The sequence below is a fragment of the Mesoplodon bidens genome (genome assembly GCF_964165515.1).
Source record: "Mesoplodon bidens genome assembly, chromosome: 4".
In the NCBI taxonomy this organism is placed as follows: domain Eukaryota; kingdom Metazoa; phylum Chordata; class Mammalia; order Artiodactyla; family Ziphiidae; genus Mesoplodon; species Mesoplodon bidens.
Genome location: NC_138160.1, coordinates 91,735,884 through 91,751,038, shown reverse-complemented (window position 1 = coordinate 91,751,038; position 15,155 = coordinate 91,735,884). Strand labels below are relative to the sequence as shown.

The following is a 15,155-nucleotide window of genomic DNA, read 5'->3' as shown; positions in this document are numbered from 1 at the left end:
AAACCATATGATCATCTCAATAGATGCATAAAAAGCTTTTGACAAAATTCAACACCCATTTATGATAAAAACTGTACAGAAAGTGGGCATAGAGGGAACCTACCTCAACATAATAAAGGCCATATATGACAAACTTACAGCAAACATCATTCTCAATGTTGAAAAACTGAAAGCATTTCCTCTAAGATCAGGAATGAGACAAGGATGTCCACTGTTACCACTATTATTCAGCATAGTTTTGGAAGTCCTAGCCACAGCAATCGGAGAAGAAAAAGAAATAAAAGGAATACAAATTGGAAAGCAAAAATAAAACTGTCACTGTTTGCAGATGACATGATACTATACATAGAGAATCCTAAAAATGCCACCAGAAAACTAGTAGAGCTAATCAATGAATTTGGTAAAGTTGCAGGACACAAAATTAATGCAGAGAAATCTTTTGCATTCCTATATATTAATGATGAAAAATCTGAAAGAGAAATTAAGGAAACAATCCCATTTACCATTGTAACAAAAAATATAAAATACCTAGGAATAAACCTACCTAGGGAGCCAAAACACCTGTATGCAGAAAACTATAAGACACTGATGAAAGAAATTAAAGATGATACCAACAGATGGAGAGATATACCATGTTCTTGGATTGGAAGAATCAATATTGTGAAAATGACTATACTACCCAAAACAACCTACAGATTCAATACAATCCCTATCAAATTATGAATGGCATTTTTTATGGAACTAGAACAAATCATCTTAAAATTTGTATGGAGACACAAAAGACCCCAAATAGCCAAAGCAGTCTTGAGGGGGAAAAACGGAGCTGAGGGAATCAGACTCCCTGACTTCAGACTATACTACAAAGCTACAGTAATCAAGACAATATGGTACTTGCACAAAAACAGAAAAAGTGATCAATGGAACAAGATAGAAAGCCCAGAGATAAACCCATGCACCTATGGTCAACTAATCTGACAAAGGAGGCAAAGATATACAATTGAGAAAAGACAGTCTCTTCAGTAAGTGGTGCTGGGTGGACAGCTACTTGTAAAAGAATGAAATTAGAACACTCCATAACATCATACACAAAAATAAACTCAAAATGGTTTCGAGACTGAAATGCAATACCAGACACTATAAAACTCTTAGAGGAAAACATAGGAAGAACACTCTTGGACATAAATCACAGCAAGATCTTTTTTGATCCACCTCCTAGAATAATGGAAATAAAAACAAAAATAAACAAATGGGACCTAATGAGACTTCAAAGCTTTTGCACGGCAAAGTAAACCATAATCAAGAATAAAAGACAACGCTCAAAATGTGAGAAAATATTTGCAAATGAATTAATGGAAAAAGGATTAATCTCCAAAATATATAAACAGCTCCTGCAGCTCAATATTAAAGAAACAAACAACCCAATCCAAAAATGGGCAGAAGACCTAAATAGACATTTCTCCAAAGAAGACATACAGATGGCCAAGAAGCACATGAAAAGCTGCTCAGCATCACTAATTATTAGAGAAATGCAAATCAAAACTACAATGAGTATCACCTCACACCAGTTAGAATGGGCATCATCAGAAAATCTACAAACAACAAATGCTGGAGAGGATGTGGAGAAAAAGGAATCCTCTTGCATTGTTGGTGGGATTGTAAATTGATACAGCCACTATGGGGAACAGTATGGAGGTTCCTAAAAAAACTAAAAATAGAATTACCATATGATCCAGCAATCCCACTACTGGGCATATATCCAGAGAAAACCATAATTCAAAAAGACACATGCACCCCAATGTTCATTGCAGCACTATTTACAATAGCCAGGTCATGGAAGCAACCTAAATGCCCATCGACAGACGAATGGATAAAGAAGTTGTGGTACATATATACAATGGAATATTATTCAGCCATAAAAAGGAACGAAATTGAGTCATTTGTTGAGACGTGGATGGACCTAGAGGCTGTCATACATAGTGAAGTAAGTTAGAAAGAGAAAAACAAATATTGTATATTAGTGCATATATGTGGAACCTAGAAAAATGGTACAAATGAGGTAGTTTGCAGGGCAGAAATTGAGACACAGATGTAGAGAACAAATGTGTGGACACCAAGAGGGGAAAACCGCAGTGCGGTGGGGATGGTGGTGTGTTGAATTGGGCAATTGGAATTGCCGTGTATACACTGATGTGTATTAAATTGATGACTAATAAGAACCTGCAGTATAAAAAAAAACATAAAAAACAACTAATACTAAACTGTCTTTGGGTTATTTGTATGGAAATATGTTAATATAAATGTTTCAGACATTACATGAAATTTCTAAAAATCTTATATATTCTGGTATAATGTTATAAGTCATAATTCTAGTTATTACTTTAAAATGTATATCTCAGAAATAACTAAATTTCCTTGTCAATTGCATTATTATGAACTTTCATCATATCTTTAACCATGGTCATTTTTAAGTCTTTTGTCATTTACAGACAGTTCTGGGTGTACTCTGATGCTTTTGCAAAACTGTTCCTATAAAAGGGTTTCATCTTCAAGGAATTCATGGAAAAGACTCTGACAAGTACAGGTTTCTGGTAACTGACTATACTGCTGAACTGAATGAATAAGCATTTTCAGAACTCTAATGGAAAACTGATGAATTCATAAAAGTGCTAACAAAAGATCAAGATGAAAAAAAAATTAATTACATGGGAGTGAGTGAACTGATGAGGATGATTATAATTTTTGTGACTTTCTGTCTGAATAATAATTTTAAAAATCCCACAAGGACTCAGAGGCAAAAAATATACAAATCAATTTTCACTACAAAGTAAAGGAGCTGTTACAGTGGAGGATTACTGGACTGAATGTCAATATTATGACATAGTATGAGTGTGTTTTGTGTTTGTTAATTGCAATCATTGTTGCTTTTGTTGTGGTCATCCATTTACAATGCTTGGTGTCAGTTTATTTATCTCTTGTAAAAATAAAATACAGTGTGTATGTATGTGAGAAAAGAAAAAGGATCAGACACCATGATCACAAGGGACTTATCCCAGGGATGCCAGAATTTTTTAATATCTGCAAATCAATCAGTGTGGCACACCACGTTAATAAACTGAAGAATAGAAACAGTATGATCATCTCAATAGATGCAGGAAAAACTTCTGCCAAATTTCAAAATCCATTTATTTAAAAAATTCTACAGATAGTGTGCATAGAGGAAGCATACCTCAACATAATAAAGGTCATATATGACAAACCCATAGGTAACATCATACTCAATGGTGAAAAGCTGAAAGCATTTCCTCTAAGATCAAGAACAAGACAAGGTTGCCCACTCTTGTCACTTGTATTCAACACAGTATTGGAAGTCCTAGCCACAGTAATTAGAGAACAAAAAAGAAATAAAAGGAATCCACACTGGAAAGCAAAAGTAAAACTGTCACTGTTTGCAGGTGACATGATACTACACATAAAAAATCCTAAAGTTGCCACCAGAAAACTACTAGAGCTCATCAATGAATTTGGTAAAGTTTGCAGGATACAAAATTAATGCACATAAATCTCTTGTATTAATATACACTAACAGACTATCAGAAAGAGAAATTAATGAAACCAACCCATTTACCATCACATCAAAAATAATAAAATACCTAGACATAAATCTACCTAAGGAGGTAAAAGACCTGTACTCAGAAAACTGTAAGACACTGCTGAAAGAAATTGAAGACAACACAAAAGAGATGGAAAGATAAACTGCGTTCTTTGATTGTAAGAATTAATATTGTTACAAGGGCCAAACTACCCAAGGCAGTGTACAGATTCAGTTCAATCCCTACCAAAATACCAAGGGCATTTTTCACAGAACTAAAACAAATAATTTTAAAAGACCCTGAATAGGTGAAACAATCTTGAGAAAAGAAGAACAGAGCTGGAAGAATCATGCTCTCTGACTGCAGTCTATACTCCAAAGCTTCAGAAAGCAAATCAGTATGGTACTGGCACAAAAGCAGACACATACATTAATGGAACAGAATAGAAAGCCCAGAAATGCTCACACACTTATGGTAAATTAATCTATGACAAAGAGACATGGATATACAATGGAGATAAAACAGTCTCTTTAAAAAGTGGTGCTGGGACAAATGGACAGCTACATGTAAAAGAATGAAATTAGAACATTCTCTAACACCATATACAAAAATAAACTCAAAATGGCTTAAAGACCTAAACGTAAATAAAAGTAAAGACCTACACGTAAGACCAAACCCCATAAAACTCCTAGAGCAATACATAGGCTGAACTGTTTTTGACATTTTGGGGGGGGGATCTTTCTCTTAAAGCACAGGAAATAAACAAATGTGACCTATTTAAACTTGAGCTTTTGCACAAAAAAAAGGCAACCACCAACAAAACAGAAAGACATCCTACTGAATGGGAGAAAATATCTGTAAATGGTATGACCAATAAGGGGTTAACCTCCAAAATATATAAACACCTCATACAACTCAACATCAAAAAAACAAACAACTTGATTTTTAAAATGGAAAGGAGATCTGAATAGACATTTTTCCAAAAAGGACATGCAGATGGCCAACAGGCACATGAAAAGCTACTCTACATCATTAATCATATGGAAAATGCAAGTCAAGATCACAATGAGCTATCACCTCACACTTGTCAGAATGGCTTTCTTCAAAAAGAACACATATAACAAACATTGGCAAGGATGTAGAGAAAAGGGACCTCTTTTACACTGTTATTGGGAATGTAAACTGGTGCAGCCACTGTGGAAAACAGTATGGAGGTTTCTCAAAAAACTAAAAACAGAACTACCATATGACCTAGCAATTCCACTCCTGGGTGTATATCCAAGAAAACAGAAAACAACAAACAAAAACTCGAAGCACTAATTAAAAAACAAACAAACATACATCCCAGTGTTCACTGCAGCATTATTTACAATTGCCAAGATATGGAAGCAACTTAAGTGTTCATCAGCAGTTTAATAGATAAAGATGTGGTATATATGTACAATGGACTACTACTCAGTCATGAAAAAGAATGAAAATTTGCCATTTGCTACATGGATTGACTTGAAGGATCTTATGCTAAGTGAAATTAGTCAGACAGAAAAAACTTTATGATATCACTTATATGTGAAATCTAAAAAATACAACAAACTAGTGAATATAACAAAGCAGAAAGAGACTCACAGATATAATGAACTAGTGGTTACCATTAGGGAGAGAGAAGAGGAAGGGGCAAGATAGGGGTAGTGAAGAAAGAGGTATAAACTATTATGTATAAAGTAAGTTACAAGGATTCCAAAAGAGGAAATAGAGCCAATATTGACAATAGCTATAAATGCAGTATAACCTTTAAAGTTGTAAATCACTGTATTGTACACCTGTTACTTATATAATGTACATGAAATATACTGCAATAATTTTTTAATTTAAAAATAAATAAAAAATTTAAAAAATGGACACATTAGAAGGATCATACACCATGATCATGTGGGATTTACCTCTTGAATGCAAGGATGATTCAACATATGTAAATCAATAAATGTGATGTATACCACATTGATAGAATGAAAGATAGAAACCATATGATTATCTCACTAGATGCAGAAAAAGCATTTGACAAAATTCAAATTTTCACATTTTCATGATAAAAACTCTCAACAAATTGGGTATAGAAGGGGTATACTTCAGGATAACAAAGAATATAAATGATAAGCCCACAGCTAACATCATACTCAATTACAATTATTTGGAATAAGTTAAGTTTAGAATCAGTGAAAGGTCCTATATCCATGACATTTTTGAGAATCATACATCCATGCTGGACCTCAAAAATGAAAATGAAGTATACTAGAGAAAATGCCAACCAATGAGTCTGTGCATGTTCAATTTCTCTCAAAGAAAAGTGGGATAAGGGATCAAAGTCATTCAATTGCTGAACAAGGATATAATTCTGTGGTTTGTTTAAATAATACAGTATCTTCCCCTCATTGGGTAATTCCAAAGATTATTATAGTCTGCCTGAGATAAAAGCAAACAGAGGAACAGAGTGATAACTAATACTAAGTGGCAGGATGAAGATTTGCTTAGAGATCTGAGTCCAGAACCTGCTGAATTGATTAGGTCAGAGGGGGAGATGCAGGATTAAAGAGGCATGAGACATGGTTATTCACATGTTCCTGGGGAATACCTTCTAAAGGGATGCTCACTCCATATTTTACATCCTCAGAAGAGCTTGGGGACTTGAAAAACCATAACTCTATAAAGAACAGTATTATCCCTTGTTTTGGTTTTTTTGTGTGAGCTTTTTTCTCTTTTTGTAAGTATCTCTGTATATTTCTTATCCTTGGTATATTAAAAAAAAATGAACATGTCCTAAATGTCTTTTCTTCAGTCCGTAATCATCTTATTTGGGACAAAACTATGCATAACTCATTCAGTAAATTTTCTCTTACTCTCGGGCTAAGTTAAATTATGTCATCTCCCATGTTTGTCCACCAGAGAACCCTGTTTTACAGCAAATTTTCCAGTGTACTATAAATGTCTCTTTACATGTCTCCCTCCCATGTGAACTTTGAATTTCTGGACTGCAGTATCTAAGTTAAATTTTTTTCTCTTCTCAGTCCTTATAACATTCCTCCTGCAATAAATGTTTGAGCAAATGAATGAATGAGTGAATAAATGAGTCACCTGCTCTTCCCTTAAATGTATTCTAGGTTCCATCCTTTTCAGTCTGTGTGTTTCTCCCCAAATAAGTGCTTTGTTTCCTTTGTCTGAATTTTTGTTCCTGCTTTGTCATCTACAGTGGGTTGAACTGTGTCCTCCAAAAGATGTGTCAAAGTGCTAGGCCCCTATACTTGTCAATATGACCTTATCTGGGTAGCTAAGATAAGGATTTCAAGATGAGATCATCTTGAATTAGAGTGTATCAAAGAGAAATTGCACCAGACAAATTAAACAGGCAAAGAAAACTTCACTCAAGTCTTGCAATAAGGGAGAGAGATTGAACTTAACTCCCCTGAAACAAAAGACAGGAGGTTTTTTGATGCTGAGGTGACCTAGTGGAAATGTATTGGAAGATGTTAGAGGAGAGGTTGGTCAATGTGATTAGGTCATTGTGTTTGCTAATTGCCACCTAAGTAAGATTCCTACTCTCCCACAGAGACTGGAAGATAGGAGCACTATCTTTCTTGATGATTTTAGTTTAAAGGGATGGCTCCCAGGTCCTTGAGAAAAGTGTTCCTGGATAATAAAACTGGCGAAAGGCTGGGAGAAGAGAAATAATTTACAATTGCAAGTTTTCTACAGTAAAAGCTCTAAGACAAGGGAGATCAGGTGCCTAGAGTCAGGAAGAAGCCTGTCTAAGCTTAGTCAAGCTTAAGGCTGTCTTGGTCACATGGGCCCTAAATCCACAGTGTCCTTGTGTCCTTGTAAGAGACAGAAAAGCAGCAGACATAGAGACATGGAAGGAGAAGGCCATTTGGAGACAGAGACAAAGATGGGAGTGATGTATCTACAAGCCAAAGAATGCTAAGGATTTCCAACAGCTACTAGAAGCTAAGAGAAGCCTGGAATGCATTCTCCAGAGCCTTCAGAGGAACCAACCCTGCCAACACCTTGATTTAGGACTTCTGGCCTCTAGAACTGTAAGAAAATGGATTTCTGGGTTTTAAGACTACCAGTTTGTGGTAATTTGTTATGGCACACCGAGGATTATAATATACCATGTTTCTGGGAAGATTTTTCTCTACTTCCCATTTAATTCCAAACATAAAAATTGTACTTCTCATTTAAGCCTCATCTTAATTGTTTTGTCTTCCATTAGCTGAAACTTGTTTAGTATTTGCTCCATCAAAGGTATTTATGTCTTATCCCTTTTTAATTTTTATAAATACATAACAAGGAAGGTACTATTATTTTTCTTGTATTAAAATTGGAGACACCAAGGAACAGAGTGATAAATAATACTAAGTGGCAGGATGAAAATTTGCTTAGAGATCTGAGTCCAGAGCCTGTTTTTTAACCATTTTACTACATTTTTCTGTTTATATCATTGAATACTTACCTGTCTTATGTCTCATGTTGTATTATAGTTATTTATACATTTTTCTTTTCCAGTACAAACTATTCAACTGAGATAACTAGAAATCAGGTGCACAAGCATATCCATCTAATCTTCCCATTTTAAAGGCTTTCTAACATTATGTATATTGTTATGCATGTCTTTAAACTTTTATAATTCAAGAAGGAATTTGAGGCAACTTGCTTCAACACCTTTAACCTTTAACTAATTTAAAAGTTCTGTCTCATTTATGTTTTCACAGCATTTAGCACAATTCTTTGAATATCAGAAGTGCCCAGATTTTGTTGAATGAATATAGTTAACCCAAGTCTCAGCCACAGATGCCCCCTAACTCCCCAGCATTCTAGAATCATTTTAATATTTCAAAGAATGGCTAGGGGCCCTATTCTCCATGCAGTGGGAAGCTCACTGCCCTTCTGCCCCACAATACTTGTGAATCTTATGGGTTAGGAGAGGGCTCCATATATTTTCCCTGGTCACCTGTCACTTGAGTTATTTTCCTTTGGATCCATGCTATTAGCTCCACTCTAATGACCTACCTCTTGAGACTGTCGTCTTCTTGCTCTACTGGACACTGCTCTGCTGACATAAGAGTGTTGTGTGGTAGACTCTCATTGATGGCCTGGAATATAAAGGGGATTAAAACATCACAACTTTCATTTATTCATTCAGTAATTTACCAAACATACACACATTCATTCAGTGTCTAGTGGCACTGTGTAGGTCACTGTGGAGTCAATGATAAGCAAACAAAGTCTCCACAATCATATAGCTCATATTTCTAGTCAGGAAAAAAAAATTTCATACAGGTTCACAGATAAATGTAAAGTTATGATTGAAATAAGTATGATGAAGGAAAGGCCCATGGCGGATTGAGAGCTATGGTAATGGGCTTGAACTGAGAAGCTGAAGAAAAAGTAGGCATTAACCAGCCCTGCAGCAAGAGAGAGGAGGAGGAGAAGGACATTGGAGAAAGGGGTGGTGAGCTCACAATTTCTTCATAATACATTTAATAATATAATTATTATGTGGATGGTTTAATACTAAATTTCCACTAGTTTAGGACCCAGCTTTGTACTGCCAGCACTTCCATTGAGCTGTTGCTAAACTGTCTGCCACAGTTCCACCCTTATTTGAGAGAAGTATTGAAGTCACATCATTTTTTTTTCTTTTTTAGTATATCTTACATCAAATTCTTAGGCTTAGAATTCCACCAGAACTTCCAGGGTCATGGGGCTGTGTACAGTGACAGGCACTTTCATCTCCCTGTTGGGCATAGTCTACTTCAGGCTCCCTTAAGCCTTTCATACTCTAGCCTCGCATTTGCTACTGACCAGCTGTAGTATTTACATCTCCTAGCAAAAGATTGCCTTTTTATTATTTTCTAGTTCTCATTCTATATGTCATGCCCTACCCTCAGAAATGTCAGTTTTAAGAACCCAAATGGCTTACAGAAACTAAAACCTAATATGTAGTAGTCTACACAGAGTAGCTTTCTATGTTAACAATATAGAATCAAAATTCTTAATAGGGCTTCCCTGGTGGCGCAGTGGTTGAGAGTCTGCCTGCCGATGCAGGGGATGCAGGTTCGTGCCCCGGTCCGGGAGAATCCCACGTGCCGCGGAGCGGCTAGGCCCATGAGCCATGGCCGCTGGGCCTGTGCGTCCGGAGCCTGTGCTCCGCAATGGGAGAGGCCACAATGGTGGGAGGCCCGCGTACCGCAAAAAAAAAAAAAATTCTTAATAATGAGGATCTGTAAATCTACATATTCCGGGGAGGAAGACTATACCTAATATTGGATCTGTTCTTGTGCTATTTTGAAGAGAACATTCTTCTATGCCAGAAATCCCCTTGTTTCCATATCCAGATTTTTTTACCAAGGCAGACAAAGAGTTGGCAAGAATCACTGACCATCACGTGAGATTGACTTTCTTAAACTAGCAGCAAAACCTTTGTTCTTTAAAGGCATTTTGAATCAGAAATTGTAGTTCTGAGATGGAAACATTAATACATGGAACTCAAAAGTAGAACCATGACTGAGATTTGCTAAACTGAATTATATCTCACTGTACTATCTATATACCTCAGGGCCTTCATTGGGTTACAGAAAATTTGGCTTTCTATCATTTACAAAATACTAGCCTTATCCTGTTTCCTGAATTAGTTCTGATTTTTTTGTGACAGGAATCTGATACTGAATACTGAACACTGATTTCTTCTGTAGTGTAGTTTTAACAACAGAATAAAAATCTTTTGACTCAATTTTCAGTGACCATTCTTTACCCCTGAAATATTAGAAAGACTTTAATCATTCTGTTCTTGCTATCAGTTAAATAAGCGGTGACAATACAAGGCCATTTACTTAACATATTTTAATCCACTGAGCTTTTTTTTTTTTTTTTTTTTTTTGGCGGTACGTGGGCCTCTCACTGTTGTGGCTTCTCCCATTGCGGAGCACAGGCTCCGGATGCACAGGCTCAGCGGCCATGGCTAATGGGCCCAGCCGCTCTGCAGCATGTGGGATCCTCCTGGACCGGGGCACGAACCCGTGTCCCCTGCATTGGCAGGCGGACTCTCAACCACTGCACCACCAGGGAAGCCCCATTGAGCTATATTTAATCAAAGATTTCTTGCCAAATCATTTTATGACTACTTCTTTTTAGGAGTAGAGTTGGAATAGGAGAGAGAGTACTTATTTTTGTTCTTTCTTTGAATACAATATAGATTCAATAGCATATAGAATGTATTTAAATTATTTTTATCACCAGTTCAGTATTATTCCTCAGATTGTATTTATATTCCCATGGTTTACATTCCTTTTAATTAGTGATATTTTGAGAAAGAATAAGTGATTATTTCATTTATTGATCCCATTAAATAGTTATTTATCACATAGTCAATATTTTAGCCACCCTAGCAGTGGCCACAAGTATTGGGGTTTGGAAACTGAATGATAGCCTGGAATCACAAAATAAGAACTATAGTATTGTTATTTTATTCACTAATAACATTTATGCTAAACCAGTATATCATATGTACAGGGCATTATAAAAATTTCCTAATGGTTCATAAATTGCAACAACTATAATTTTACCATTCACTTCAACTAACTTATCTGGAATATATGACAAAAGATAACAGGTTGCCAATGTATATATACACACACATACATAGTGTAGTTTTAATAACAGAACAAAAATCTTTGCCTTATCATTCTTTACCCTTGAAAGTTTCGAAAGACCTTGATCATTTTGTGATTAAACACATTGGCCTAAAGAGACAGAGGACAGTGTTTTGAGTGACAGAGGAAAGGCTAGGAAATGCCTCCTAAAAAACATCGTCTTTTCCTCCTTCCAAGGGTATAAGCAGTATCTAAGCAATCACTGCCATCAATCTTTATACAGACGGGTTAAGGAATCCTTTCTGCAAATATGTTTGAGAATGGATAGGATCCAAATTGTTTGATCTGTGGCTAGCCTAATCAAATACTTAGCAGTTTAGTAGTATTGATTTGGGAAGGTTTATGAAAATTTCTCTGGATATCACATTTTAAAAAGTATTCATCTGGGCTTCCCTGGTGGCGCAGTGGTTGAGAGTCTGCCTGCCGATGCAGGAGACACGGGTTCGTGCCCCAGTCCGGGAGGATCCCACATGCCACGGAGCGGCTGGGCCCGTGAGCCATGGCCACTGGGCCTGCGCATCCGGAGCCTGTGCTCCGCGGCGGGAGAGGCCACAGCAGTGAGAGGCCCGCGTACCACCAAAAATAAAAAATAAAAAAACATTAAAAATAAAAAGTATTCATCTATATACTATTTCCTTTGACATAGCTATAACTATAGTGCTTTGTAGTTATATCTCACACTTTACAAAATGCTCTTACATTAGTTAATTTAATCCTTACAACAACTCTGTAAAACATTTACCAGTAAGAAGAATGTAGCTTTACAATTCAGTTAATTGTCCCAGGTTTTAAAGTTAGTAAATGACTGAGTCTATATATAAAACCAGATCCCTGGACTTCAAATCTACTTGTCAATTTTTCATAGTTGCTCAATTTCTTGGCTTATAATTACTAACCTAAATGGGGGAGGGAAGGTGGAATCTGTAGAACTGACAAGAAACAAAAACACACAGCTACAGTTTTAACTGTACCTGTTGAATTTTATCAAGTGTCCCTGATATGCAAGGAATAGGGCAGATACCTAATTGTTCAGCAGACATTAAGGTACTGTACCTTTTACACTGCTGGTACTCTATAGCGTGATGAATGAATCCTAAGTGAATGGGCTGAATAAAGCAGTATGGTGCTTCTATTTCCCATCAACTTCAAGCATATCTGCATCCTCCTAGTTGCCACAATTGATGATAATAATGGGAAATAAAAGTAAAGACAATGATTTATCCAAATTGAATTTGTCATAGTCAACAGAGAAAAAAATGGGAAAAAGAAGTTTACATTTTTCTTGGGCTAACAAAAAGAAGGATTATACTGTTACGGTTCATTCCAGCCAAGCCAAATTCTAACAAGGAACTAAAAGAGGAAGAGCTGCCTCCTCGTGGTTTGCAATATGGTACCCCATTACTGCTTTTATACATGCTGTTCAGGAAACCAAAGAATTCTATTTTACTGAGAGTTCTTAAGAATTAATCCTCTGTTGATTTTTCACAAGGTAAAGATCAAAGTCGTAAAGTACATTGAGATCTCTCATAAAGGGTAAATTTTTAGATGTTTTTGTTTATAGGTACTATCATTATTACCAACTATTACTTTTATGTTATAAAATTGGTGGTTTTTTCAAACAATTGATATTACGTAGTTTATAATATGAGAAAAAATTGTATGTCACAGATGGGTATCATAGAATTTTAGACTAAACCAAGGCCTAAATTTTAGCCTATGCTGGAATGTTCTGGATGTTTTGCCTCAATTTTCTGGATATTTCATGTAAAAATGGCTTCTGAGAAATGACACTTATATGAGTAATAACTGTGTGTAGAAACAGTCTCAAGATAAGTGCAGGAAACTTTCCTATTTCTTATGTCTTTAAAATTTAACTGGAAATTTTAAAAGTAGATATGATTTTTTGTTTAATATTTAATCTGAGTGTGTTGACATTTAAAAAATATTTATTGCCTTTGGAAAGCTGAGTGATGAGTTGTGGATTCTGAGGTTTGGTTTTGCTTATGAATATCTGTATATCCCAGATGAAAAATCACAGTCATAATTCCCAGCACTGGTATACAGTAATTTTAAATTAATTGATAGGTTGTTAAGCATAGTCTTGTCGTTTGTGAGTGTGCATGGGCTGAGGGTGACAAAATGATCAATATAGGCTGTGTCTTTAGGAATTTTTAACATTTCATGCTAGGGGTCATTCTGCCCTGAACTTTTTACCTGGCCTGATGAGGTGATTACCACCTCTTTTTGCCACATCCCTCATTAAAGATATTAGAAGGGGAAAAAAATGATTATTTGGTTGATTTAACATCATTACTTCCAACTACTTATTCCTAGTACTCCTGCCTCCAGAGAATGGTATTATTGTCATGAAATAACGTGGTCAATTGAGAAGAATTCCTTAGAAGTATTTTTACTGGTCTGTTGCAAAATCAGTCTTTGCCCATTAATTTCATTTTCAATCTCACAAGTAATAAATAATATCACTATGCCTTTCACTTTAATTTGGTTTTTATTTTGCTTTGGCTTGATTTTTCATTTTAGGATTCCATGCTATCATGTAAATACCAATATTAATGATGAAAGGAAATTCCTTTGGTGTATATAAATGTAAACCGTATTACCTCTTTTTTTGGATTGTTGGTTTATTACTATTAAAAATGCTAAGAGAGAATTCTGTTTTTTGTGGGTGTTATACACTTTCTAACAGATGGCTTTTATATTTTTCCAGTATGGTAGAGTATAAATTCATGAAGAATATCTGTGAGAAAAACTAAGAGAATAATTGGATATAAGAATCTGCATTTTGAGAAGCTAAACTCATATATTTTTTTCATGAAAAATCATATATAAATGACACTTTCTCTCTGTAACAGTGGCAGGAAGAGCTAAAGATGCAACAAAAGGAAGACGCAATATGTGAGGTGGAAGAACGGAAAGATAAAGAGTTAGAGGGAAAAAATTGCTTCCAAGAAATTATGAAGAGAAGAGAAACTACGCAAGCAAACCAAACTCTATGAGCTTCCTCCTAGGACTGAAGTAATTTCATTAGAAAAGAAAATTAGCCCCCAAAACTGAGGTCCATATGCCAGAAATCCATTGCATGAAAGAGACCAAGATAGCTACAGGCTAGGAAAAAATCCTTAATTAACTGTAAGCCATTTCTTAGAAAGGAGTTTACCCTGGTTCAGATTCTTTAAGAGTCATATCTTAGTCCCAAATTAACAGTTAGCACTTAGTCACATTTGAGTGAAGTATTTTACTAGATAAATGTTTTCAAGAACGTGGCTAGAACTAATTGACTCTTATCTTGTGATCGTACACATACTTAATGATTCTCAGAGTATTGATTTTCATTGGACAGTCAGATGAAAATGAATTGCAAATTATTAATGAGTCACAAATAAGAACTATTTCTTGAAAATGGAATGAACATCAACTGATACTCCTATAATAACTATTATACTAATAAAAGAGGTAAGGCCCCCACTTTGGATTTACATTTCATAGTCAATCTATGCCAAGTCAGATACTCAAGAGACAGATACTTTATCAGGATGTCAAATTCAAATGGCTTCCAGGTCAAAAAGTTCACATAAATTAGTGAGAGGGCTATAGAATACCTACGCCATCTAAAGAAACTTCCCACCATTCCACTATGCAGTGTGTCCAGTGCTGTAGGATCATCTAGTCTTTTAAGAAGATACTCTCAATCATTTTAAAAATAAAAGTTGCTAAATTTCAAAATGTTGGCAATCGATTTAAAAAAAAACCACATACTTTTGGGTTAAATTTGACATGTGGGCCACAAGTTTGTGACCTATATTATGTGAATTTACAATATCATTCTTTAAGATAACAATAACGT

At 35.5% G+C, this 15,155-nt stretch overlaps 1 protein-coding gene across 1 annotated transcript in view; it reads left to right on the top strand.

Annotated features, from left to right (window-relative positions):
• Nucleotides 1-14,569, top strand: part of TMEM232 (transmembrane protein 232) — a gene marked incomplete at its 5' end in the record, with an annotated part of 246,626 nt that extends 232,057 nt beyond the window's left edge. The window contains 4 exon segments of the mRNA XM_081230450.1: nucleotides 9,933-10,026; nucleotides 14,164-14,267; nucleotides 14,269-14,344; nucleotides 14,346-14,569. Coding sequence (XP_081086576.1) covers nucleotides 9,933-10,026; nucleotides 14,164-14,267; nucleotides 14,269-14,344; nucleotides 14,346-14,420 — 349 coding nt within the window. The 3' untranslated portion in view covers nucleotides 14,421-14,569.
• Between the last annotated feature and the right edge of the window lie 586 nt (nucleotides 14,570-15,155).